At 51.7% G+C, this 25632-nt stretch overlaps 1 protein-coding gene across 8 annotated transcripts; it reads right to left on the bottom strand.

Moving 5' to 3' along the window:
- Positions 1–816: 816 nt before the first annotated feature.
- ASB1 (ankyrin repeat and SOCS box containing 1) lies at positions 817–21461 on the bottom strand. Of its 8 annotated transcripts, none has more exons than XM_067027298.1 (7): positions 21259–21461; positions 20324–20382; positions 18706–18756; positions 17282–17423; positions 14990–15292; positions 7989–8374; positions 817–6742 (listed from the first exon to the last, which is right to left on the bottom strand). In XM_067027298.1, the coding sequence occupies exons 3-7, from the start codon at positions 18710–18712 to the stop codon at positions 6537–6539; spliced, it is 1044 nt and encodes a 347-aa protein (XP_066883399.1). In that variant the 5' UTR covers positions 18713–18756; positions 20324–20382; positions 21259–21461; the 3' UTR covers positions 817–6536. The 8 variants fall into 8 exon arrangements, with proteins under 8 accessions (XP_066883399.1, XP_066883395.1, XP_066883400.1 ...); XM_067027294.1 differs by lacking the exon at positions 21259–21461 and adding an exon at positions 20505–21185; XM_067027299.1 differs by lacking the exon at positions 21259–21461 and adding an exon at positions 20960–21052.
- Positions 21462–25632: the final 4171 nt, after the last annotated feature.

Genomic DNA, 25632 nt, shown 5'->3' with positions numbered 1-25632 from the left:
GGAATCCACTGTTAGAAGTGTGTGATTTTCTTAGGCCACATTCAGTATTGGTATCTTTAGGTGTTTCCTTTTAGGCTGGTGAGATCTCTCAATAAGTCTCTTTCTCCTTTATTTCCTGCCTGGAGGATACAGCCTGTTTCCTGAGCTGAGGATTTTACGTACTGACGGCCGATGTCTCGCCTCCCTCAGTCTCCCGCCAGGCTGGAGACTGTGTGCAGTGGAGAGTTGTAACTGCTTCTGAAAACGGCCTTCAGCCAGCCCTCCTGCTTTCACTCTTTCACATCCACTCCTAGAGGCACCTGGAACTGCCAATCCCAGAGCCTCTGGGAGCTTTGCAATAATATCAGATTCTCAGATGCTCTCATTTCTTTTTTACAACGTTGTCTCCTTGGGTGTTTCTAAGTCAGTTACCATTCATCTATTTTCTTGAGAGGTTCCAAAATTTTGTTGCTATTTATAGTCATCCTAGTGGATTTATGCCTTTTTAAAAAATTAAAATTCCCTGTAACTTTAAAGGGATTTCAGGAAGGAGCTATGGTAAACGGCCACATCGAGCTGTAAGAAGTCTGGGAAATGAAGACCTACTCAGAGAATTCAAGTCTCCAGCTGGAACTGTGGGCCTGTTATCACAGATGGAGACACTGAAGGGAAACCAGCAATCTCTGCCACAGATGCAGCTGCATTTGAGCCAGACTGCGAGTAAGGCCATCTTTCAGTAGAGCAGGAGAAGTGTACATATGGGGGTAGGGGGCTGGGGATCGGTGTGAGGAACAAAGCAAACATCTGAAACAGCAAGCAGAGAGACGTGCCAGGGAGTCACTGAGCGATGAAGAAATGCTTTATTTAGTTCATTCATTCCCAAAGCTTCACACCTCACCCTCCCACTTTCAAACTACGTCACAAAGAACAGGGGCCCGCAGTCTCCACCACCTCCCCACCCGACAGAGCACTGAAGGGACAGTGTCACCCTGGTTGAAAGCTGTGTGTTTCAAATACTTTGAGGGGCACACTCTCTTCAAACTAGAAACCCCACCAAGTAAAACAGGCTCATCCATCAGTTTAAACCTGTGCAACATTTTGGGTGCCTCCCTAGAGCACCAGGGTCCCCCAGAGCAGTTTAAAACTCCTGTGTTAGATAAGCCCTTCTCTGCGAATCTTTAGGAACTCTGCAGAGATCCAGCTGCTTCTACCTGAAGTTCATGTACAGAGAGTTCACATGGTCAATTCTTCTATCCAGTGAGATAAACTGTCCACAAAATTAAGGCATTGGGGGGAATTAAAGGGGAATAAAGCATTTACTAAAGTTACAATAACATATCAAAGATGTCCATTGTATTTCTGAAAGCTCTTAACCAGGCACAAGTGCAAAGAACAGTCATGGTCCCAGCTGCTGCGGGCAAGCGCACAGTCATTACCAACGGAGGAAGGAGACCCCGAGGGCCGATGGTCAACGTTCCCCTTCAGCATGTGCGCGTCACGCCTCACGTGCCCGACACCAAACACAAGCAGCCGGAGCCGTGCAAACCCGCAGAGGGCGGAGCGGGGGCGCTGCTGGCTCAATCACAGCAGCAAATGGATGCTATGCACACAGGAGGGCCGCGCTCACCAATACCACACTACACTGCACGCACACGCACGCACACGTCACTTGGGAGAGATCTGAAATCTAAGCGACTTAACAAAGAAAAGCTCCCCATGCATTCCAGACACTGAGCAATTATTACAAGTGAAGGCAACAGAAGTCATTCTTCCCCCGGCCTCTCTTCTCCATCCGACTGTCTTCCTAGAATTTATAGCATATATTCAGCACGTCACTGCACTTCAAACTCTGCACGTCCCCCCCGTGGAATTCTCCTAGGACGTGATCCCACTAACCACTCACGCGTGCACGTCAGTTATTTTATTTCACATCGAGAGAGTCAGGTTGGGGGCAGGGGATGAGGCGGGAAGTGAGGCGTAAGCGAGCGAGGGAGAGAGAGGTCATGTGGCCAAATGAGGCACTTCCAGGAGGGAGAGACAAGCGGGTGGGGAATGCAGACCACTCCGCACTGGCCGCTGAGGGGCAGGCGGCTCAGAGGGCCACAAGCAGAAGCCGGCAGCCCCGGCGCCAGAAGGCCCACCAACAGCGCCATCGCCATCGCTCGGGGGTGCCTCAGGTGCCCGGGCCTGAGGTCAGGGGCAGCCTCGCTGAGGAGGCCACACGAGCCTCCCGGGAGTGTCTCTCAGGGGGCTCGGGGCGGCCAGAGGCCCATCACCCCAGGGCCGTCGCTCTGCCGTGGGCAGGACACAAGCATGCACTTCCTAACAGCTCACACAGCGATCTCAGAGCTTGTTCCTGGACTACGAGGCAGAGCAGACGCTGGGCCCGCCTTCAACCACGTACAGGCTGTTTCAAGACTCCACGAGAAACTCCTCGGCACGTAAACATACACTGTCGCGAGACCGCGCGTCCCCGACGCTGGGTTTCAGAGACGGGCAAACTCAAAAAGAAATTCTGTACTTTGACAAAAGGGCAGCCGACATTTTATTCTGCAACCAGGAGCATTTTAAAATAAAAATATTGCCCTCTAGGATCACCTTCATTACGTAAGAGGACATTTTATCACCCCAATTAGGAAGGATGTAACCTCAGAATAAAAGACAAGCCTTTAAATTGAGTGAACTTGACTTCCTATATTATTTATCATGTGTCCTTATGCTTCCGACCTGCACAGGAGGCCTATGCCGTGGGCGCCGTGACTCTTGCTGCCCCCTGGGGCACGAGCCCAGCCGAGCGCCAAGATCACAGGCTGTCCCAGCACCATCGTGGCCTCGAAGACCCATCCACTGCTGAGAAGAGGGGCCACACTCACAAGGACAGCAGTGTACACGTCGCAGGGATGGCTTAAGTGCCAAGTGCTTTCACACACATTCTCTCACGTGTCCTCCCAAAAGCTCCGAGGGAAAGACACAGCCAGACCCGGCCCGTGTAAGAGAGCAGCCTCCCTGGGAACAGGACCTGCTCACGGCCAGGCAGGAGGCAGCAGGCACAGGAGAGCGCTTCTCTCTAGGGCAGATTTTCCTTTGCTCAGCCTGACCTAGGCTGCATGTTCCTCTCTTTCTATGTATGCATGAACCTTTTATTTGAAGAATCAATTCACGGAAGCAAGAGGAAAAAATGTAAATGATGGCACTCAGGCCTGGTAACAGAAACATATTCAACATCAGGAAACTGCTAATTGTCCTTTCTTTTTTTAAAACGACCTTTTTAACAACAAGTGCGTGTTGACTACAACTTATCAAATGTCAAAAGAGACCATCAAAAACTAAGCATCACTGCCTTAAACCCTTTTCTGGAACAAGGTAGGGCATAAATAAGTAAATAAATACATAAATAGCATAAGTAATATGAAAAGGCACAGATATGTACGACACTGACGGGCTCTGGAAATACACGCAGAAACGCCACCCAGGATGCCACGGCTGAATTCTCAGAGGTTCTCAGAGGTGTCCGCGCTGCCTCCACCACACCCCGCCCCCCACCGCCCCCAACCCCACCGCCTGTCCGCAGCAGCCAAGGCCCAGGCACAGGACTCCGTTCAGTGGCCGGCAGGCGCTCCAGCAGGGGCAACGGCAGGACACTCCCGGGACCAGGCTGGGGGGGCCTCGGGCTCCTTCCCATTGGTCCATCGCGCCCCTCCCTGCGGAGGGCTCTGGGACTGCAGCTTCATCAAGTACCACCACGTTGTCTGGCTCTGTGGGACTGGTGCCCCAGGGCTTAGAAACATGATTTTATAAAGTGCTCTGATGGCAAGAGTTACTCTCGCCTATTCTGTATCCTATCCCTGCCAACAAAAGAAAAAAGGAGCTTTAGCAAAGCATCACTCAAAACAAGCAGGAATGGCCTTAAGTAGCTATCTACGTTATGTTCAGATTCAGGTTTGGCAGCTGTGAAATGTCAAACTACAGCCTGAACCTCGAAGTTGCTGGGACTTTGAAAAAATCTCTAAAGGTTGGCTGCACAAAGAGAAAGCCCACCCTGTCTCTGCAGAGGAAGAGCTGAGGCCCTGGCCCCTGCGGACGGGCCCTGAGCACAGCAGGCTCGGGGGCCCCTCCCCGGCTCAACGCCTCCCCAGTCCCACTGCCTCCTCGGCCAGCTCTGGGCCAGGCCTAACAATGGGCATCGACTCAGCCCGCCCCTTCCAGAGAGACCCCAGACAAATGGTGCCAGGCCCCAGAAACAAGCCCTGCACTCACTTCACGTGCAAAGGAGGCTGACGACCACTCCGCGGTGCAGCCCCAAGGTCACACCGGCATGGCCGGGACCCTCGCACTGGCAGCATTCCCAGAGGCTGCTTTCCAGAAGGTCTGAGAACAGAGACACCCTCCTACCCAGGGCGGGGCTGGGGAGGCTCTGTCCCTAACAGACCCCTGCAAAAAACACCCAGCAGGGCAAACTCAGAGTGTCCTGCAAGCCTGCAGCATGGCTCACCTGCAGGGAACCTGAGCCAAAGGGCAGCTGCAAGAGCTTCAAAGTAAGGGGAGCCAGACACTCCTGATACTCCTCACTCCTCTTTCAGCCCGACCAAGGAGGTGACAAGCCAGTGCTAACACACCCCCAGTGACACGAAGCCCCCTCCAGCGGCCCAGTCCACCCCTGGGTGGCTCGAGCTTCCATACAATCCTTCCCTAAATGCAGACAGAGCCCCAGCTCCCCACGGCTCCTGGCCCAGCCGCAGCCCAGTTGCGGTGCGGCCCCACTGCAAGTGCCACAGGGACACGGCTGAAACCCTGCAGCACCTGGCTCCGGTTGCAAAGGGCCACATCAGCCGCCCACCCGCAGCTGCTCTCCTCTCAGGAAGCCCCTCCCCACTCCGAGCTCTGAATGCGAGCGGCCAGGCAGGCTCCCCGTCCTGAGCAGCAGCACACAGCCCGGCCTCGGGCCTCAGAAGCCATCCAACCTTACGCCTTGGCCACCGCTTGTAACGGGGTGAAACCTCCAGCGGCTACGTCGGCCCCCCCCCCCCAAATCATCGACGGCCGTTCTCCCCTCAGACCTCATACGTGCATATACGGGCCAGCCTGGCTGTCCAACACACGTCCATCCATGACACAGGAGGTGGGGTTCAGAATTCCATCCTCGAGCCACAGAAGACGATGACCAGACACTGCCTGTCTGGTCGGTGAAGACACAGAATGGGGCTAATAATTAAACAAACCCCTATCATTAGTTCAATTGTTACAAATTAGATTTCTCTTATTGCAGAAAATCCAAACACAGATTTGAAACCTGCCCGTTTCTAAACACTTCTAAAGGTCGGGATCACCATGGATCCACACAATGGCCCTGAGGCCTCAAATGACCAGATGTGATTTCCCTGGAAACAGCAGCACCTGGAGGCTCTAAAGAGGCAGCCGCTGGCCCACCTGTGCCGACACGGCCACACACCTGGCCGCGCAGCCCAGGTGTGAGAGTCAGCCCTGCCCACAGCCGAGCCGGCCGTCAGGTGACAAGCCAGCTCGTTCCTCTCACTTCTCACCAGCCCCAGCAGGCCAGGGAAAGACCTCTGACCTCACTGCTATCCCTGTTCTTCGGTTCTAGGAGCAACTACCAAGACATTAGGTCCAAAAAAGTGAAGATGAATCAACCAAACACCAGACGTTTTGTCCACTGAACACAAAGCAACTGAAAGCTTAGAACCACCCGGAAGATGACTAAAGTTTCCACTTTCCGGTACGTGCAGGCACTAGAAGACAGCGCCGCAGGCATCTTCTGCTTTTAGAACTGGCAGTGAATGCTGTTGGACGTTCCTTGGTCCGAATGCGGGCAGTCAATTACTGGCTATTTCAGCGCTGGCCTCCTAAAATCAATCAACTGTCTGGAAGCGCCCCGAAGTGAAAGGGCAGAGAACTCGTGAGACGTGTTGGCACGATGCTGGGCACAGGTAGGTATCAGAACAGGCGCAGCGCCGCAGAACTCTGGGCGATACCTAACGAGGCTGTGAACAGATGCAGGTATTGACTTTGAGGCCGTAAAGCCAATCCATGCGGCCAGGAAAGCGTCCTTGAATGAAGACAATTGATATGACGCCTCCGCCACAAGGAGAGAACAGTGAAGCGGCAAGGAAAGGGGCTGCGCACGATAAATGTCACACGTCTGCCCCAGGCGCAGGGAAAACAAACCAGTGAGTTCAGGAACCGCGTCTCTGCGCTTTTATACCAAGGCTCCTTTTCGTCTCGCGTTCCCCGAGCTGCCACGCTGAGGGGTAAACGCAGAAGCCCAGCTCTGGGAAGTGCTGGCTCTCCCTGCCGGGGATGTTAGCAGGCCTGCAACCTTGGCCCGAGCTTGCTCGCGTTTCAAGGCCCGTTTCATTAATTTCCAAAACACAGATATTGAGGAAGAACAAAATTAAGTTTTGTACGAGCCTTTCGGCTGATACCGACCCAAGGACCGTCCGATGCCCCAAGCACCCGAGACGGAATACAGTCCATGAGAGCAAGGCTGATTCCGCTTCACCGACAGCCAGGTGGGATTTCGTCAGCAGCACAGGACGTGGTCACAGGGGCAAGAATCGGTGTCGACTTGCTCTGCACATTGCTTCCTCCTCACTGAAGTCAACCACTGCTCGTGAATTCTGCTCATAAAGTAGAAACTTTTTTATGGGGTCTGGCAGAGGCAGCAAGGGAATCAGATGGAGTCGGTATTTGCCAAGCGCTCTTCTCACGGCCACGCGGCACAGACTCAGCAAGGTCCTGGGGACACCTGGAACGCATGGGAAGAAAGGAAGAAACAGAGGGAGAGAGGTTAGATGCCCCTCCTAACCCTACAGACCAAAGGCTGGTGCGAGGACAAGCGGAGCTGCGCCAGTGCTCGCTGCCACTTCCCACCTCCGGAGCAGAGCAGGCTCTGGTGAGAAAGGTCTTGTTATCTGCTCAACTCTGTGGAATTCCCCAGACAGAGAAACAGAGCTGACCACTGCAAGCCCCAGCAGGTGTGAAAAACTGCCCTCTGCCCTCGGTCAGCCTCTGCTCTCGGTTCCCTCCCAGAAGCCCCAAGGGGGTCTGAAGGTGACGGGCCGAGCAACACAGGAGGAGGGCAGGGTGACAACTCTGCTCTGGGTCAAAGAAGCCCCGCCGTGTCTCTGCCTGTGGACCGCCGTGTCTCTGCCTGTGGACCGCCGTGTCTCTGCCTGTGGACCGCCGTGTCTCTGCCTGTGGAACACGCGAGAACACAGGGAGCTTAACTCTGTCAGTGTGGCTCCAACTGACCAGCAAGCAACTCTTTGGGGGAAGGCTCAACAGGAGCACGTTGTAATGACTGGTTTAAGGAAAGCCAGTAACAAGAACACAACAAACAAAAGTTCTGCGAAAGGGAAGGGACTGGGGAAAAGGGGGTCACTTAGATGGCCTCAAGACCCAGACGGGAAAGGGGCAGGTCAGAGGGCGCACGGGTCAACTTCCGAGTCCTGGAGAGAGAACGACGACAAGTACCAAGCCTCGGATCAACCGCAAACTCCCTGGCCACCAACTTAATTCACTGGCAAAATCCTTCTTCATGAATAAGCAGACTGTAGACCTTATCCTAACAAAAATCGCACTTAGCACACAATGCAGAACAATGGTATCTGAGTGGAACTGAAGAAGGGGAAGTGAGGCGCCCTAGAGAAGGAAGAGCTTGCAATTTGTTGTAAAGCAAACACTTAAAAGCCATCAACACAGCAGTGGAAGCATCTGGGATGAGAAAGCAGAGCAAAGGGGTAAAGAGAACGTAATCCTAGGGACTCTGAGAACATGCGCTTTGACAGATTTCTCCGTATTAAATCTTAGTGTCTGGGAATTGAAGAAGAGAAGACCAAGCTGGAAGACCATTCTAGAAAATTCCCAGTCCTCACTGAAGGTTCTGACCAAGTGCTTAGTTGGAGGTTGTTTTTTTTCAATTTTGCTACAACTTGGTTCCTTCATCTGGCTTTAAAGAGACTGCCAGTCAGAGTGCAACTAAGGCCACTTACTTCGGGCCTCTTTAAAGACCTGCAGAGCCTCGGGGTCCACCTTCCTTCTGCCTCTCGACTCCGGGCCCAAGGATTCCCACTTCACCAGGTTCAGGTTGGCTCCGAACTCCACAAGCAGGCTCACGAAGGCCGCCTCACAGCCGTGACGCAGGACAGCATCCATGACGCACCCGGGGGAGCCCCTGTAGAAGCCCTGCGTATTGACAGGACCGTTGCAGTTGAAGTCCGGGTTCGCCCCCGCCTGCAGGAGCAGCCGGAAGCACTGCAGGTTGTGGTAGGCTGCGCTGATGTACAGGGGGCAGACCACCAAGGAGGTGAGCCGCCGGGAGAAAGGGGGCTGGACGTCAGGAGTCAGGTGGTGGTTGACGTCGACGTCGGCCCCGTACCTGAAGGGTAGACGCACAGACAGTGAGACCCCACGGCAGGCCCACCGCAGTCAACGCATCCGCAGGGCACCCAGTGGAGACGGGCCGGAGCCCCAGGAGCGCTGGGAGCACGGAGAGTGCCCCCGTCACGGCGGCTCCACTCACGCAAAACAACTCATAAGGGACTTCTTTCAAACCTTTGAAGGTCCAACAATCCCGTGGCTATTTTAACTATTTCAACGCATTTGAAAAAGAAGGAAAACTTCCAAATTCACCTTAGAAGTTAACAAAACAGTAATCTCCAAACCTGACAAAGGCCACACCATAAAGAAAAACTACCAACTGCACTTACGAATATCAACTTAACAACCTCCAATAAAACATTAGCAAAGAGAAGCTAAAAACATTAAAAAAGCAACATACAATGACCTTATGGGGGTTCTTCCAGGGGGGTAGTTCTTAAATTAGAAACTCTATTAACATAATCCATCATATTCATAGAACTAAGTGAAAAATCCATGATTATCTCCATAGATGCAAAAAAGAAGGCATATAACAAAACTCAACACTTAAGCATGTCTGGAAATACTTAATCAAAAAGAAAGTAATGGATATTTCCTTAACATGATAACAAATATTTCCTCAAACCAGAAGTCAGCCTCCTGCCTAGTGGGGAAACAGGAGCGGCAGCTCTGCCAGAACAAGGCACACAGTCCCACTTTCCAGCCCACTAGTTTTTAAATTTTTTTTTTTTTTTAAGTACTAGTGCAATTAGACAAGAGAAAGCAATTAGCTGACTAAAATTGGAAAGGAAGAGGTAAAACTTTCCCTATTTACAGAGGATATAACTGTCTGGAAAGCCTTAAATAATTAATGAAAATGCAGTTAACAAGCAATGAGAGAATTTATTAAAGTAGCAAGTTTTAAACCAACAGCCTTCTATATACAAACAAAAACAAGATGAAAGATAAAATGAAAAAGACCTCATTTCTGATAGTAAAATAAATTTTAAAATGAGATATCTAAGCATAAACTTAACAGTATATGTCCAAAGTTTGCGTGAGGAAAATTATAAAGTACTACCGAAAGTCACATAAGTAGACCTAAGGAAACAGAAAGACATACCACAGTCTTACATAAGAAGACTCAATATCGTTAAGATGTCATTTTCCCTAAGTTTATTATATAAATGAAAATACCCTCCCCAGAACTAAATAAGTTGACTATAAATGTAAATACATAAAAATAACATCCCTGGAGCTACATAAGTTGCTTACAAAGTTGATTTGGAAGATCAGGAAAAGATATAAAAACAAAGCTTTTTTAACATAAGTAAAGTAAAACAGTAAGTGACAAATTGGGGGAAATGTTACAAAGGGTTGACATCCTTAATATATAAAGACCTTCTAAAAGGAAAAGATCAACAGCTCTACAGATAAATGAGCCAGAGGTGGATACAGACACGTGCAAACAGCTCTCAACCAGATGAAAAGATGCTCAGCCTCACTCATAACAGAAATGAAAATTAAAACTACTCAGAGACACCACTTCTCACCTATCAGATTGGGAAAAATCCAAAAACGTATTGACCGAGCCTTAAAGAAAAAGGAAGTCTTATTCATCGCTGGGGGTCAGGCATAACTGAACAATCAGTCCCTGCAGAGGGAAATCTGGTGATAGCTGGCAAACCTACCTATGCACGTACCCTCTGACTCACCAATCACAACTCCGGGAATCTAGTCCCAAGACACATTTGCAAAACTCTGAAAAGATGCACACACAAGGCAGTTCATTAAAACAGTACCCGTAGCAGCCAAAGGCAGGAAACGAGCCGCAGGTTTGTCCAGAGGGACTGGCCCGTCCACGGAAAGGAGCGCTGTACCATCTGAAAAGGGACGAGGAGCCGTGCTAAGGACTACGCTGCGGTGACCTCCAGGACCCCCTGATAAGTGAGAAGAGCAGGACGATGAGCGGGAAATAGGCTGTTTCTCCTAGGGAGGAGGCTGCAATACCAATGTGTACATGACACACACCTAGACACATACACATATCTGCCTACTTTGTAATGATGGAAGGATAAATCACAAACCCTTTTAAGTGGTTATCTACAGGGCAGGGATGAAGCAGATGCGCATAGAAGCTTCACTGCTTTTAATATACTCTGTTTTATAGATCTGACTTTGGAACCATGTACATACATACTAGAAAACATTAAACAGCAATCGTTAAAAATTGCAAGCAAATGGAAATACTTTAACCCAACTGTGTATCCAGCTGGTGCCATCCTGTCCTGCCCGCCGGGGTGGCTCTTCTTTTCAGGCACACTGAACATCCAGAGTAGCCAGCCCATCCCCAGCATCAGATTCACCTAGAAGGACCTAGGACAGGAGGCACGGCAAGGCAACCTCGTGCAGCCGCCAGAGGTAGGAGCACCCACGACAGTCCCTGAGCCGATCTGCATGGCCGCCCAGGAGCCCTCCTCTTCTGACTCCCAGACACAGCCCAGATGTGACGATGAATCTCACACAGGCCGACGCAGGGGCCGCCTGACCCGGAAGCCTCCTTCTCCACCAGAGCCGATCTCTACACGACTCTACAGGCAGGGCCCTCAGGACCCCCTCAAGGGACCCGCCCAAATACATGGCTTTCTATGGACGGTTAGGGTTCTCCCAGGCCAAGCACAAGCTACCAACTGGGTCATTTTACACTAAGTGGGGGCCGCCGACTACAGCAGGGAGGGTGGCCTGCTCAAGCTGTTGGAGCCCTGGCCGAGTGAAGAGGGTGTCTGCTAAGGATGCTGCCTTGCAAGGGTGCTACGGCCCACGGCGGGGGGGGAGGCATGTGTGGGAAGCGCAGCAGCACGGGAGACTGGTTCAGTATGGGGGACTGGCAAAGTGAGTTAACACGCTGAAGGTAAGGGAACCAGGTCTCTCAACGTTGCCAAAGAATAATAAATTTGGAAAGGGAGAAAAGTAGGATGAACCCTGTGGTGCTGGATTGGATTAGAGGCATCAGGGCGAACTCTTTAACTGTCAATGTATAATAGATACAGAAATGTAGACAGAAACATGTTTAAGTAACCTTAGCTCTGTCCAGTAGGAGAGGCTGAAAACAGTGACACCCCATAAGCAATAAGCACTCCTAGTGTCCACATCTTGGCTTTTAAACAGCATTCGCCACAAAAAGAAACCAGGATTCCTTGGAGAAATGACTCATTCCAGGGATGAATCAGGCAAAGTACCCAAGAGCCTAGAAAAATTGTAACTCCACAGGAAACCATGAGTCTAACATAAATAAATGAATAAATTAAAAATCTGATGAGGAATAGGATATATACATGGTTCCAAAGTACCCAGCCACAAAAAGAGTTTTTAATTACAGAGGGAAAAAGAGGAGCTTTACAATGGAAAAAGCTGGCAGACACCGCCTTAATCAAAAGATGAAAGTGGACATCAGCAGTATTGGGACCAACTGAACACATGTGCGACCTGAGAGGACGTAATGAGCAGAGCACAGCCTCACTTCTGAGAGACTGCTGCCCAAAAGGCATTGCCCAACTCTGCCACGAGTAAACATCAGACAGCCAGCACCTGGGTGCTTGAGCTTCCACTGCCCTAGACAATCCTGCAATGCCTCACAAACTTTGTCATCACGTATTTCATCTGAATTAGGAAATGACAAAATGTAGGAAGTAATGATGATGGGGCCTGACACGCAGGGGTCCGGGGCCGAGGGAAGAGCATTGTTTTCCATGCCTTAATAAAAATAGCTGGCCAACACTCACAGCCAGCAATCATGCTGTATCACCCGTCTCTTCAGCACCATTCCAAGCATCCAAAGGAACTTCCCCCTAGAAGTGACACCGCTGCCTGTCAGCAGCCCAGAGCCGAGGAAGAGAAAGGACAGCACACAGACCAATGAGCCCACATGACAATCTGCTTCCCCACTGATGCCACGCAGCAGCATCAGCCACTACAAATGCAAATATCACCCAAGAGTCTCCAAGATATCCTAGGAGTGACAAGGGAAACATTCTGAAACACATACCAAACCAAGCAGAAACCGATATTTCATTTCATACACTCAACCAATTAAGAGAACTCGATTTCAAGCCGTGATATTGCTTGTCCTCCTTATTCTTACGGGTATGTCTTCTAGAATGTTTGTAATTTTAGGCAATATGACAACCTGGTATTAGCTGAGCTGTGGGAAAGACAGTCCTTCATCCACTTATAAAAATATAATGGATGGGATCCAGTGAATTTTAATCCTGAATATTTTCCTAAATTCCCCTACTGCTTTTAATATCGCTGGCAAGGAACCACCAGGACGACTCAATAAATCAGTATAACTTTTGCACATACAGAAATACCACTCCTTACCTTTTAAAAAAAACATCAGTAATATATATCAAGGGAAATGAGAAGCAACAAAATTGGAGGTTACTCGCAGAGGGACACCAAATCACAACAGTGACAGAAGAGAGCCCCGCCTAGGAGGGACAATGGCACAGGGAAGGCAGGAGTTGCGTTTAGACTGTATTATCTGTTCAGTAACTGAACCCCATTTTCCAAAAGTCAATTATCTGGTAATTTAGAATCCAGAAAACTTTTCAATAGAATAATATATGCTCTCGGTACCTCACTGTAAAAGTAATGTCCTGTGCTCCAGCAGGGCAGCAAAATGTCTTAATAATGTTTCCTCAAGAAGGGCACCTGTAGATATATCTGAAAGTCAAGTCTGCAGTTAATTCAAAGCAGTTGTGCATCCTGAATTGACTGAAATGCCCTATGGGATTCCTGGAACCAAGATGAAATTGCATGGATTGATTCTACTGAAAAACATTTCCAAATTAATGACTTACATTCTCCAAGATGCAAAGATATGGGGCTGAGGTGGTTTAGATTATCAGGCTAGAAATCCTTCAGAAGAAGGAGAAAAAAGCATCATCACGTCTTTATTACCATCCAGTATAACCACCATATCACCCTCAATTATCTTTCCAAAAGTCAATTCCATAGCCATTTAATATATAAATCCTTTTGATATAATAAATCTATTCTCAGTACCTAATTTTAAAAACCATGTCCTGCACTGGGCGAGGGGGACACCAGATCCCTGCTCCTCAGAACACCCCCAATGCAGCCCATAACAATGCTGTAACCCTCTCCTGTAATACTTTCCCACACTGACAACTGGCTACCCGAACTGCACTCAGTCCAGCCACAGAACAAACGGCCTTCGGAGCCGGGCTGGGGGCTGCTGGGCAGGGAAGCATCTTTGGTAGAAAGAAGTCACTGGAGACAGACTGAAAATGCAAACTGGCTCGAATTTTTAAAAAGGTAACCGTTAGTACAATTAAAATAAGACCAGAAACCATCTAAAACCACAGAAAGGGAAAGCAAAGAAAACACAGATCATGGAAAAAAGATACAAAATAAAGGTACAGTTAAGACACAGAAAGACAACAGTAACAGACCTAACATCAGCTATGGCAACAATGTTAACTGTATTGAAAAACAAAGAATCCCTTTATCCTACAAAAGCTTCTTGCTTTTCACCCCATTCTGCGGTTCGCGGAGACTATCTACTTCCTGAAGTGTGAGATAAAAGTTCATTTGTATCACCTAAAAAAACAAAAGAATCCCAGACGGTCAAACAGTAAAAGTGAGCTCTCAAAGAATTACTTAAACCCACAAAGATTAAAACTAAAAGTTACAGAATGCTACATAAATGAGCCTCAGTGAAACCAATGGTTTCCTTTTGGTTTGATAAAGGGCGCGCGCGATCCATCAGCAAGAACGTTCATGAGCCCGCTGAGCATCCACATACGGCAAAGCAAAATTATTAGAAATACAAGGGGAAACTGACATCACAACAACAATTACAGACTAATAGACTTCTCTGAATTGGGGTCAGATCCAATGGTTAAAGATGTAAAAAAAAAAGAGAGAGCGAGTCTGAATAACATAACTGAGGCTGTCATCTTGTACTATACAAATAAAACCCTGTGGTTATATACTTTGTTACAAGTATCCACAACAACATAGCTGGACGTTAAAAAAATAATTTTAAAAAAGCCCAAAGAATCTTCAAAATGGATATTATATGGTCCGTGTTATCTGAGCACAATACAATAAAACTGGAAGTTCACAAAAGTTTTTATTAAAACTTTCTCCTCCATAACTATAAGAACAAAGAGGAAATCAACTTCGATTACACTGATTCAGAAAATGAGAAAAAAGCTTAGCAGACACAGCCAAAGCTATAGGCAAAGGTAAATAAATAACCTTTAAAGTTTACATTATTAATCAAGAAAAAAATGAATAAGCATGCAACTCAAAAAGTTAGGGAAAATAGTAAGTAAAATTAAGGAAAATGGGAAAAAATAAAGATAAAAATAGAAATTAATCAGTAAGTAAACAAATAAGAGAACTGGTAAAGCTACGAAGCAGCTCTTTGGAAGGACTGACCCACAGACAAATCGCCTAACACGTCTAATTGGAGAGACAGAAAAAAAAAGGCAAATACAGAAAACAAGAAATGAGAACGTGGCTGCGAGAAGCTGCCGACGCAGCCACGCTCCCCGCAGGGGCCATCGCAGGGCAACGGTGGCCCGGCCCCTGTGGTACTGACCTGATGAGGGCCTTCAGGATGTCTGCCCTGCCCACCCGGGAGGCGTGGTAGACAGGGGTGCTGCGGTGGTGCCGGCTTCCATTGGGGTCGGCGCCGGCTTCCAGAAGGATCTGGGCGCTCTCCAGGTGCCCGTTCACCACGGCCACGTACAGAGCCGTCTGTCCCTTCACGTCCACCAGGTCCACCTCAGCCCCCTTCCGGATCAGGAAGTCCACGCAGTCCCCGTGGCCTGCAGTGGCCGCGATGCGCAGTGGTGTGCAGGGCAGCCAGCCACAGCACCACACAGACTTCTCGTTGATGCGGCTGAGAGAGAGCACAGGGGAGCCAGGCTGGGAGGGGCACTGGGAGGCCGGTCAGCACTCCCCCTCCTGTCGGGCGGGACCCTGGGACGGGGAGCAGGAGGGCAGCCTTCGCTCTGATAATGCTTCCAGGTGCTCTGTTGCATGAGATGCTTTCACATACCCACCCTGCTGGGTCCATGCCTGAGGTAAGACAGGCAATAAATTAAGAGCCCAGTTCTACAGATGAGGAAATTCGAGGCGCAGGGAAGACTGTAGAGCACTAGAGCTCAGATCTCCAATTTCCTGACTCGGTCCAAAGCTCTTTGCTCCACAAAGGGGAGAAGGGCCTGCCCGGGAGGCAGGTCCAGCCTGAGGCTGGACCGCTCTCTGGGACTCAGTATCCTCACTGGGGCTAGGTGACCACTGTGGTCCCTCTACCTCTGACACAGCACAAATGACAGCCTGCCTGAATCACCACACTCCTGGCCAGCAGCAACAGACGGAAACCATCCAGGCTCAGCTCTCACTGCAAGTGACACTCAGACCACGACCCCCCATCAAGGGGATGCCAGGGTCATGCAATGCACGGGACCCATCACGTCACTAGCTGAGGCTCTTCACCTCGAGCTCCCAGCGCAGCTGTGAACAAAGCTGAGGAATACAGATCACTAAAGCAGTGACCCAGAAACATGCAGTAGGTCAGGGCTCCTCCTTCAGCTGGTTACTAGCTTCCACTAGCCAAGGAGGCCAAGGAACTCTCCAAGGACTCATCATCGAAGAAGTACATAGCAATAGCAAAATACCATCAAGAAACCAGAGACTCACTGAACCCGAGTGAAAGAAAAACGGTACTTGAAAAAGCAATATGAACATACTTGGTCTATTTTAGTAGCTTAACTCTACTTTCTTCTACTGTTATATCTGCAAATGTAAGGTTTTCTCTGGACTTGAATCATCGATGTTAAATGTTCATGCGCAATACACCTAATTTCTCTTTATGACGATCCTTTCTGGCTATCTGGAGCTTTTCTATTTTTAACACAAATATCTGTTCTAATTCAATAATGCTAAGACATTAGAAAGGAAAGAAGGATGAAACCTATTCTTGTATTGTTAGAAATCCTTCTCTTGGGAACTGTCCACGAAAAGTGGTGTAAGTTTCAGTATCAATACACAGGCATTTCTTCTATCAACTCACTGCCCTCCTAGCCCTGAAGGGGAAACAGAAACACAGAAAGAGCCCGAAGGAGTTTCTGGTTGCAGGTGAGTTTCAAGTCTACTTGAGACTCCAATCTTAGACACATGGAGAACAGGCAGAGTCTCCGTGCTCCCTGGGTGTCTCGAAGGGGGAAAAGTAAGAGCAAGACTCCGATGCCATGAGGGGCTTGAGCCAGTCGGGAGGAACTAGCAGGACGGGGCAAGGCAACAGGCAGGGCGCTACCCACAAAAGGAGCATATCCCTGGGTAATGAGACAGCTGGCCAGAGGAAGAGCCCCAGGCCCTGGAGGCAGATGACTGGGGCCCTGAGAAGCCAGAGGAGAGCGCGTCGGGAATGCTGTAGAGGTTTGCTCCATCAGGAAGTCCGGACCCAAAGGGGGATAACGATGCGATAACTAAGGGAGGAGAATTTACGCATGCGCCTTAGGATACAGAGCCAGAAGAGGCTCGCAAGGGAGCAGGGCAGCTGTTGAAGACAGTACTGACGCTGTTGTCGAGGGTAACGTCAGGGAAGCTGACGCCCAGAGCGCCAGAAGTTGCTGGAAAATACAAAGGTCAGTGACAGACTGGACTTGAACTTGGGTCTCTCTACCCTTGCCATCAGGCTGTCGCCTACAAGCCTGACCACGCTTCCGGCAGTCCCCTCTGTTCCCACCCTCCGACAGAGACGTTCAGGGTCTCCACCTGCAAATCGGAGACCGCTGTGCCTCCCTCACAGCTCCCGAGCCGTAGCTTCGTGCAGACCCACAGGCCACAGCCTGGGCAGCCCGGGCGGGCGGGCAGCCGCGCTCACCTCCGGTAGCTCTCCTCCTGCAGCAGGCTCCGGAGGGTCGGGAGGTCCCCCACGTAGGCTGCGTCATGGAGCCTCGTGTCCTCGCAGCGCTCCAGTGGACGGTCACAAAACTGCTCCCTCAGCCACTCCTTCAGATTCGGACCTGCACTGAAGGGGGGGCGCCCGTAGCTCAGGGAAGCCTTGCCAACACCAGCCGCCAGGGGCCGCCCTCGGCCGCCAGCCCTGCCGCGCCCCGACATGGGCGCTCTCCAACTCTCAAGAACACACCGTTCCCCTGCTCCAGAAACTTCCAGAGCCAGAAAGATGTAGAAAGTTTCCCTTAATGAAGCCAGCACACTCCTGACACCAAACCTGGCAATGTTTTAAAACTTTGATGGGGTGGGCGATAATTAGCCAAAACTACTTAAGGATAGAGAAGATCCCAGATAAAATATTAACAAAGTGAAATTTAAAATATGTATCCAAAAAGTCGCCATAAAATTACTCGAATTTATTCCAAGAATGTCTTAGTATTGGGAAAAACCATATAATCAGCTGCTACATTACAAAAAGACACCTGACTTTGGCAAAACTCAATAGCCAGAAAAACACTGCTGCTTGTAACCTGAATGACTCTGCCATGTGATCTGGGCAATGGCCTCGCCACGCGGGAGTCCCCATGAGTGACACATCTGACGGTAACCTAAGATGGGTGTACTTTTCTGAATATAAGCTGCACCGCAGTAAAAAGGAAAAATTTGAAATACATGCATACAAATAGAAAGCCAGCCCTATATAATGAAGACAAAAAACAGAAAAACAATGAAGGCTAGAATAAATGGTGAAAACCATACCATGTACTTGAGTGAGGGTCAATGCTAGGAAAATTTTAAGTGATACCAAATAAATTAAGAGGTTTAACAAATCTCTTTGGGGTTTTTATATGAGATGTGACAAAAATCTTCTAGAAGTTTATTTGGAAATAAAAATAAGAATCACTTTTTGGTTTTTTTAGTATGTATGAGAAGAGATCTACCTTACTAGATAATAGAAATTCTCTCCCATCAGAATAAAAAGATAAATAAATCAAACAATCAACTGCCCAGAAAAGAGCTTAGTATAAAAAACCTGCTATGTGAGAAATGGGCAACAAAATCAGTGAGGAATGGGAGGAGTAGTGGCTATAAACTGAATGTTTGTGTCCCCCAAAATATCCTGCCAAATAATATGCTGGGAGTCCTAACCCCCAAGGTGATTAGTAAGAGTTAGGACCTTTAGTAGGTAGGACCTTTAGTAGGTAGGACCTTTAGGTCATGAGGGTGGAGCCCTCATGAATGGGATTAGTGCCCTTATAAAAGAGACTGTGGAGAGCTCCCTCACCCCCTCCACCATGTGAAGACACAGTGAGAAGACAGCAGCCTAGGAACCAGGAAGCAGGCCCTCACCAGACATCAAATCTGCCAGTGCCTTCGTCTTGGACTTTCCAACCACCAGAGCTGTGAGAAATAAATTTCTGTGGTTTATAAGCCATCCAGTCTATTCTGTTATTACGTCCTGAATGGACTAGAACAAGTACCATTGATCACTGAACAACGCAGGTTTCATCTGCAGGGGTCCACTTATATGCAGATATTTTCAACAGTAAATAGCACAATACTGCACAATCTGTGGTTGGTTGAATCCACAGATGCCTAGGAACCTCAGATGCAGAGGACTGACTATACGTTATATGCAGATCAACCCCCAAGTTGTTCAATAGTCAACTGTAGTCAACAAGTTTGTACAATTAGATACCTACAGCTGACCCTTGAATAGCATGGTCTGAACTACATGGGTCCACTCACACATGGATTTTTCTCACTAAATACATACTACACTACACAATCCGCAGTTGGCTGAATTCTTAGATGCAGAACCTCGAACATGGAGGGCCAACTGTAAAGTTTTACCGGGATTTTTGACTGTGCAGGGGTTTGGCAACCCCCACCCCCTGTGCTGTCCAGGGTCAACTGTAATTGAGTTCTTCACCTCACACTGGAGCCCAAAATATCTCTAGATAATTAAGAGCTTTATAAACATAATTGCAGAGAGGGGCATAAGGAAAGAGCATGAACTTCAACGGCCTTCATTCAAGCCCCCACCGTGCCAGCTGTCCTAGAGTGCAACCACGCACAGTTTAAAGCACACCCTGCCACAGGTGGACTCTCTCCAATGCTGAAGTTGCTTTTTACATTCAAATCAAATCTCTTTTGAGTACCTACTGTATACAAGGCTGGGCCATAGTACAACAGGGGTGATGCGTACGTGTCCTTGCACTCCAGGACTTGACAGTTCAATGGCAGAGGTAAGACACAAAGGCCACAGGCAGGTGGGCAGAGCAGCGAGGGTTCACAAACGCACGGGTCACCCGAGCTCATGCCGCAACCAGACCTGCAGCAGATCAACTAGCAGGCATCAAGGACCCCTGCGCCCCCGTGCCAATCCTCCTTCGGAATAGTTATCCTCCACTGTAGTTATCCCACAGTTTCACTCCACAGGCTGAAAACGTTCAAAGTAGGGGTAAGATTCAGAAGGTGTAGGGAGACTGACAAACTTTTGCTAAGTTCTCCTCTAGGCCTACCTTTGCTGGTCTCCTTTTGACCCACTACCTGCCCAGCTCAACACAGCCTCCTCTTCCCCAGCTCCAGCTCCAGGATAACTTTAAGCTTGCATTTTTCTGATCACCTTCTCCAATGACAACACAAGGACTCGACACAGCACTTAAGTTTTAACTGTGGCCCCTCTACTCCCAGGGCTGCAACACACTAAACTGTAAAACAGCACTGCCTGGATAGTGACAAGAGTGCCTCTGTGTAAGGCAGAGCCAGTCTTCTGGCCACAAGACTCTTCTCCACACTGGGAAGAAGCCGCCGGTCCTCTTCCCCAAGCGAACACCTCTCAGTCCATCCCGCACTCCCACATGAAGTGATGTCCCAGACCCTAAGGTCCTGGCTGTCCCTGGGGTCAAAGTCAATACCAACCAAAGCCCAGGACGGAAGAGGCTTTGTCTGTATTTTTACTCACTGCAGTATCCCCAGCCCCAGCCAGGTCCAGCCAATAGCAGGTCCTCAATAAACCGTTTGCTGGAGGAATGAATGGATGGAGAGAGGAATGAAAGACACTACTAGCACCCGTCTCCAAATCAACATTATACCTTAAATTTTGGCACATTTAAGAGTAATAAACTCCTTAGTTTATTACTTACTAATAAACTCTTTGGAGGGGTATCTCTCCAGACACATAGATGAGCGTATAAAGTCCAGAGCACATAGAAGCATTTGGTACCCGGGGCAAACTGAGACAACAGACAAGGAGGGAACCTGCCCCCACCCCCCGACCGCGCAGGTTAGGAGGAAGCCTCTCCCGAAGGCGGGCAAACGCACTTCCCCGAAAATTCCCATCTGTTTGGCAGGAATATTTCAAGGTGGAGACCCTCAGTCAGATGGCTATTTGGGGCGCGGGCCTTTCTAACCGCCTAAACCAAACTATGGCACGGCTGCCTCCTCTGCCGGTGGGCAAGGGCCCCTGGACCTGCTGTGTCACTGACAGCTCGCTGAGGGTGGCGTTATCGCTGCCCCTGGCCTGGGCGGGGAGGGGGGCGGTTGTTGAGGGGGCCGATGACGGGATGGAGAGAAGGCACCCGCCCTCCCGGGGGCTGACCTCTGGGGGCTCTCCCGACCGCTGCGCTCAGAGCTGGAGGTTGACCCACGTTCTCTCTTTACAGTTGGGGTCCCATCCGGCCCTAGAGGCCAGCCCGCTGGCAGTTACGGTGCAAGCTCCACAGGAGGGGAAATCGGGGCGAGGGCTGCTCTGGCGAAGCCGGGCAGCCAGCCGAGCACCCTGTGAGCCGCGCTGACCGACCCCCGGCTGCGGGCCGCGGGCCAACACGCAGGGCCCCGGCCCGGGAAGCCGCCCCGGCCCCCCGCCGCCCCGCGGCCCGGCGGCCGCGCGCACGTTACCTGCGGGCCCAGGTCCGGCCCGCCCGCCGCCCTCCGCCATGGGTGCCGGCCTTCGGCCCGTCGGCTGCCCGCCTCCCCCGCGGCCCCCGCCCGGAGCGACCCCCGCAGGCCGGAAGCAGCGCGACCGCGACCACTTCCGGCGCCTCGGGCTGTGGGCCGCGTCGGGGGCGCGACTTCCGGCGAGCGCGCGCCTCCCTCAGGGGCTTTTGGCGCTTCTAGCAGGGCGCCAGGGCCTCCATCTCCCGCTTCGCTCCCGATGTGAAGACGAACGAGCGCCGGCGCCGGGCGCGCGCTGTCGGCGACGCGTGCTCGGGGGTGCGGGCTGTCGGGGACGCGCGCCGTCGGGCCCCACCAGGGCTGTGTTTCTCCACAGAAGAAGCAGAGGAGTCTGGGAAAACACGTTCACCTGGGGGACGGAGCTAATTTGCATGTTCTGGGAACTCTGGTTGGTCGGGCCCGTCCCCGCCCCCACGGAAAGGGCGAGGCCTTCTGCCGGGAGGGTGTGGGCGTGGCCGCGGAAGGTTCGGACTGGGGTTTGAATCCCACCCGAGCCGGGCTGATGGGGCGTCCCCTGGGAGTGCCGGCTAAAAGAGGCCTGCGCCGGGCAGCGATGGCTCAGCGCCAGTGTGTCCACGCGCGCTCAGCCGGGGGCTGGGAGCAGCCCCGGGAGAGCGTGGACGTGAAGGTGGGGAACTTCCAGCTCTGTTCCTTGCAACAGATTCTGTTGGAGGGGCACGGCACGGCTGGGCATACATTACTGTGGTATTAGATGAATGCCCCCCCGAAATTCCTTCCATGAAGTCAGGGATCATGTCTATCAAATTACTATAGCCCAGTGCCTGCCTGACACAAACCGTTTATTGAATAAATTAGTGAACAAAGGAATAACTTTTCTTGCCCACTCTCTTATTAAAATAATGTCGGACCATGTGTACTGAGTTTTGGTTTGTAAGCATGGATTCCTTAAGCTCCTTCCACGCTCCCCACCGGTGGGGAGAAGGGTTCTGCAGGAGGAGGAGGAGGAGGTCTCCAGCAGACGGGCAGGGAGTGGGAACTGAGGACAGGTGAAGAGCGGGTTCCTAGTTTTACAGGTGGAGAAAAGGAGCTCCAGCAGGGGACCAATGCGTGTGAGGCCGGAGACCCCCCCAACAAGAGTGCGTGTGACCCGCTGGCCTGGCCTGTGTTGTGATCACTGGACCGGCTTGACATAGGCGGAGCCACACGGAGGGGATTCGCATCCCCAGGAGGAGAGCTCAAGTTCAGTGGGTGGCACCACCTGGGCAGCAGGCCCTGCAGGGGTGTCTGTTGGGGGAAGGGAGCTTCCTGCAGCTCTGTTTGGGCTTGATAACAGCACAGACCACCACTGGCAGGAAAGCCAGGAGTGACGTGCGCGCCAGGGAGCCAGGGGCCTGCCATGCCAACTGGTCCTCCACCAGACCTGCACCTGGGAACCCCTGGGAGCTTGAAAAACTCAGAAGCCTGGACCACCCAAGTGTCCATCAGCGATGAATGGGTGGGTAAACAGTGTAGTCTACCCATACGGTGGGATATCGTTCAGCCTTAAAAGGGAAGGAAATTCTAACACATATTACAGCATGCTGTGAACCTGAAGGACATCAAGCTGAATGAAAGAAGCCAGTCGCCAAAAGGCGAATACTGTTTGACTCCACTCATGAGTTTCCTAGAGAAGTCAAAGTCATAGAGACAGAAAGTAGATGGTGGTGCCAGGGGCTGGGGGAGGGGGAGCGGGGAGTTGTTTAATGGGCCTGGAGTTTCCGTTTGAGAGGATGATGAAGCTCTGGAGATCGGTTGGTTTGCACAACAGAGTGAATGTACTCACTACAAAACCGTGCACTTAAGGTGAAAATGGTAAAGTTTCTTATGTATATCTTACTACAGTTATTTGTTTTAAAAAAGCAAGCCTGGGCTTCCCTGGTGGTGCAGTGGTTGAGAATCCGCCTGCCGACGCAGGGGACACGGGTTTGTGCCCCAGTCCGGGAAGATCCCACATGCCGCAGAGCGGCTGGGCCCGTGAGCCGTGGCCACCGAGCCTGCGCGTCCGAAGCCTGTGCTCCGCAACGGGAGGGGCCACAGCGGTGAGAGGCCTGCGTACCACCAAAAAAAAAAAAAGCAAGCCTGATGCCAACCCAACCCAGAGATCCTGGTGCAGGCGATCTAGAATGTGGCCTGGGCATCAGGATTTTTGAGGCTCCCAGGTGATTCGAATGCAGCCAGGCTGAGACACCTGCCCCGGCCAGCTTCAGCTGCACTGCCCGCCCCACCCCGTCCCAATATCGGGGCCTTTGCATCCAGAGGTTAAGTGGCCTGAGCAGAGTGTCACTCCCTGCTGGTGCCTGGCTCTGATATTGCCCTGGGGATCCCGTCTGTTCTTTAGAAAGACCTGAGGCCCCACTGGGTCAGAGGCATCCCACCCCTCCTCCTTACTGCCCGCTGGATATGGGTCAATGCTCTCAACACCAGCAGGTACTGGAGGTAGCACTATCACTCGCCCTGTTTTTTTCAGGGCCCTGAGGTCAGGGAGCCTTGGTACCGTGCCCACAACACACAGTGGCCCAGTTAGGACTCAAACCCAGGACCGTCCAGCCCTGCAGCCGCTCTCCTCAGGTCTCACCCTCCCTCCAGGTCCCTTAAGCCCAGAACACCCACCGACAAAGGGCTTCGCGAGTGAATAGAACAGATGGAATTCATCAGATCACGCAACCGACCCCCTCCCAACAGGAACTCCCTGGTTCTGTCACGGCTCCGGGAGCACCACCCCTGGACAGACACAGGGCCAGTGCCACCTTCAGGCAGAGTAGGTGGCTGTCCCTGCCCCCCTCCTAGTCCCAGGGGCACCGTGGCATTTTCCCGCCCCGTCACTTCCTCCTACCCCCAAACCCCCCGTCGCCTCCTGCTGCCATCTGACGGCTCAGGCCTGCCCCACAGCAGCCCACCTATCTGTGTCCCCCAAACAAAACACCCAATGTCCCCAAATGATCCCTCCTTGGAGTCTGGACCAGTCTTTCTGGAGGACACCTTGGCATAAAATGTTCATAACCCTTGACCAGAAATTGCTCTTCTAAGCATTGATTTTGATTCTAGGAAATAATCAGATGCGTGAGAGATGTTGCTACGGTGTTGCTCATTAAGCATAATGTTTACAGAAAAAAATGTCCGACATAGCTTGCTGGCTCAGGGGGTCCAGGAAGGGGCAAGGACTCCTCTCTTAATCAGCTCCTCGTCCCCTCCCCCCTGCAGGGAGCCGGGACCTCCTCTGGAAACGCTGCAGGTGGTGGTGCAGCCTGAAGCCGTGCTGCCGGCAGCTCCACCCGCGGAGCCCAGCCCAGGTCGGGGCAGCACACGGCCACCCGCAGGGTGGGAAACGGGCAGCTCTCCTGATCCTGGGCCCCTGGGCCTGTGTTTGGGGCGTCTCCTCTCAGGGCCTCGGGCCCCAAGCCCCTTTCGGAGATCTGCTTTGCTGCTCCCTTCCCCTGTTGCCCTTGGCCTCCAAGGAGGAAGCAGGGCCACTCCTCACGTTTACCCGGGAGATCGTGAGCGAGGGCAGCCCTCGCCCTCAGCTTTGCTCTGGAAGCACTTGACCAGCCCTGCTCTGCAGACCCTGCCTCTGCCCCTAAGGGTCCCTGTCGCGGAGCCGAGGCGCCGACCCTCCAAAAGGGAGCGCAGCCTGGAGTCCGCCAGGAGCCGGGGGCCACGTCCTTCTGGCCCAGCAACCAGTTCAAGGGGCAGCTCCCCCGGGCCTCGGTCTCCCGTAAAATGGGGCCGATGACCCCTGTCTGCAGGATTACTGTAAAGACACGGAATTCCTCGGGAAGTGCACTGGCTTCCCGGTCCGGAGAGAGCCTCGGAACAAAACGGGCATCAGTGCCACGCTGCTCCGTTCTCTACCCAACACCGGCCCAACACCGGCCCAACACCGGCCCGGGGCACCTGCTGCGCTGCTGGTCCCTGGGGGTGGGGGGCGGGGGACAGGGTCCAGAGGTGGGAGAAGCCTGAAGCTGAGTCCCCAGGGAGTGGAAGGGGCAGATCCTTGGAGAATGACTCCCCCACCCCGGGCCAGCCCAGCCCGCCCCGGGCTGAGGGGCTCCCCAGAACGCAGGATCCCAGATTTCAAACGGGAGGGAGCTGGGACCCTCCCCACGCCGCAGGACTGCTCCCAACCACCCGGCCTCACCCACCTCCCTCCGGCCCCACCAGGTTCATTGTGCGCCCTGCGACTCAGGCTCTGTCGCTCTGACCGACAAACTCCTAAATGGTCCCCAGAGCTCCGGCATGTTCCTTCGCTGGGCATCTGGGGCCCTCTACAATGCAGACTCCGACCTCCTCCCGCCCGGCAGCTCCCACACCTCCCACCTA

Source organism: Kogia breviceps, chromosome 2, assembly GCF_026419965.1.
Source record: "Kogia breviceps isolate mKogBre1 chromosome 2, mKogBre1 haplotype 1, whole genome shotgun sequence".
NCBI lineage: Eukaryota > Metazoa > Chordata > Mammalia > Artiodactyla > Physeteridae > Kogia > Kogia breviceps.
The sequence above is the reverse complement of the archived record's forward strand: the minus strand, read 5'-3'. Positions and strand labels throughout refer to the sequence as shown.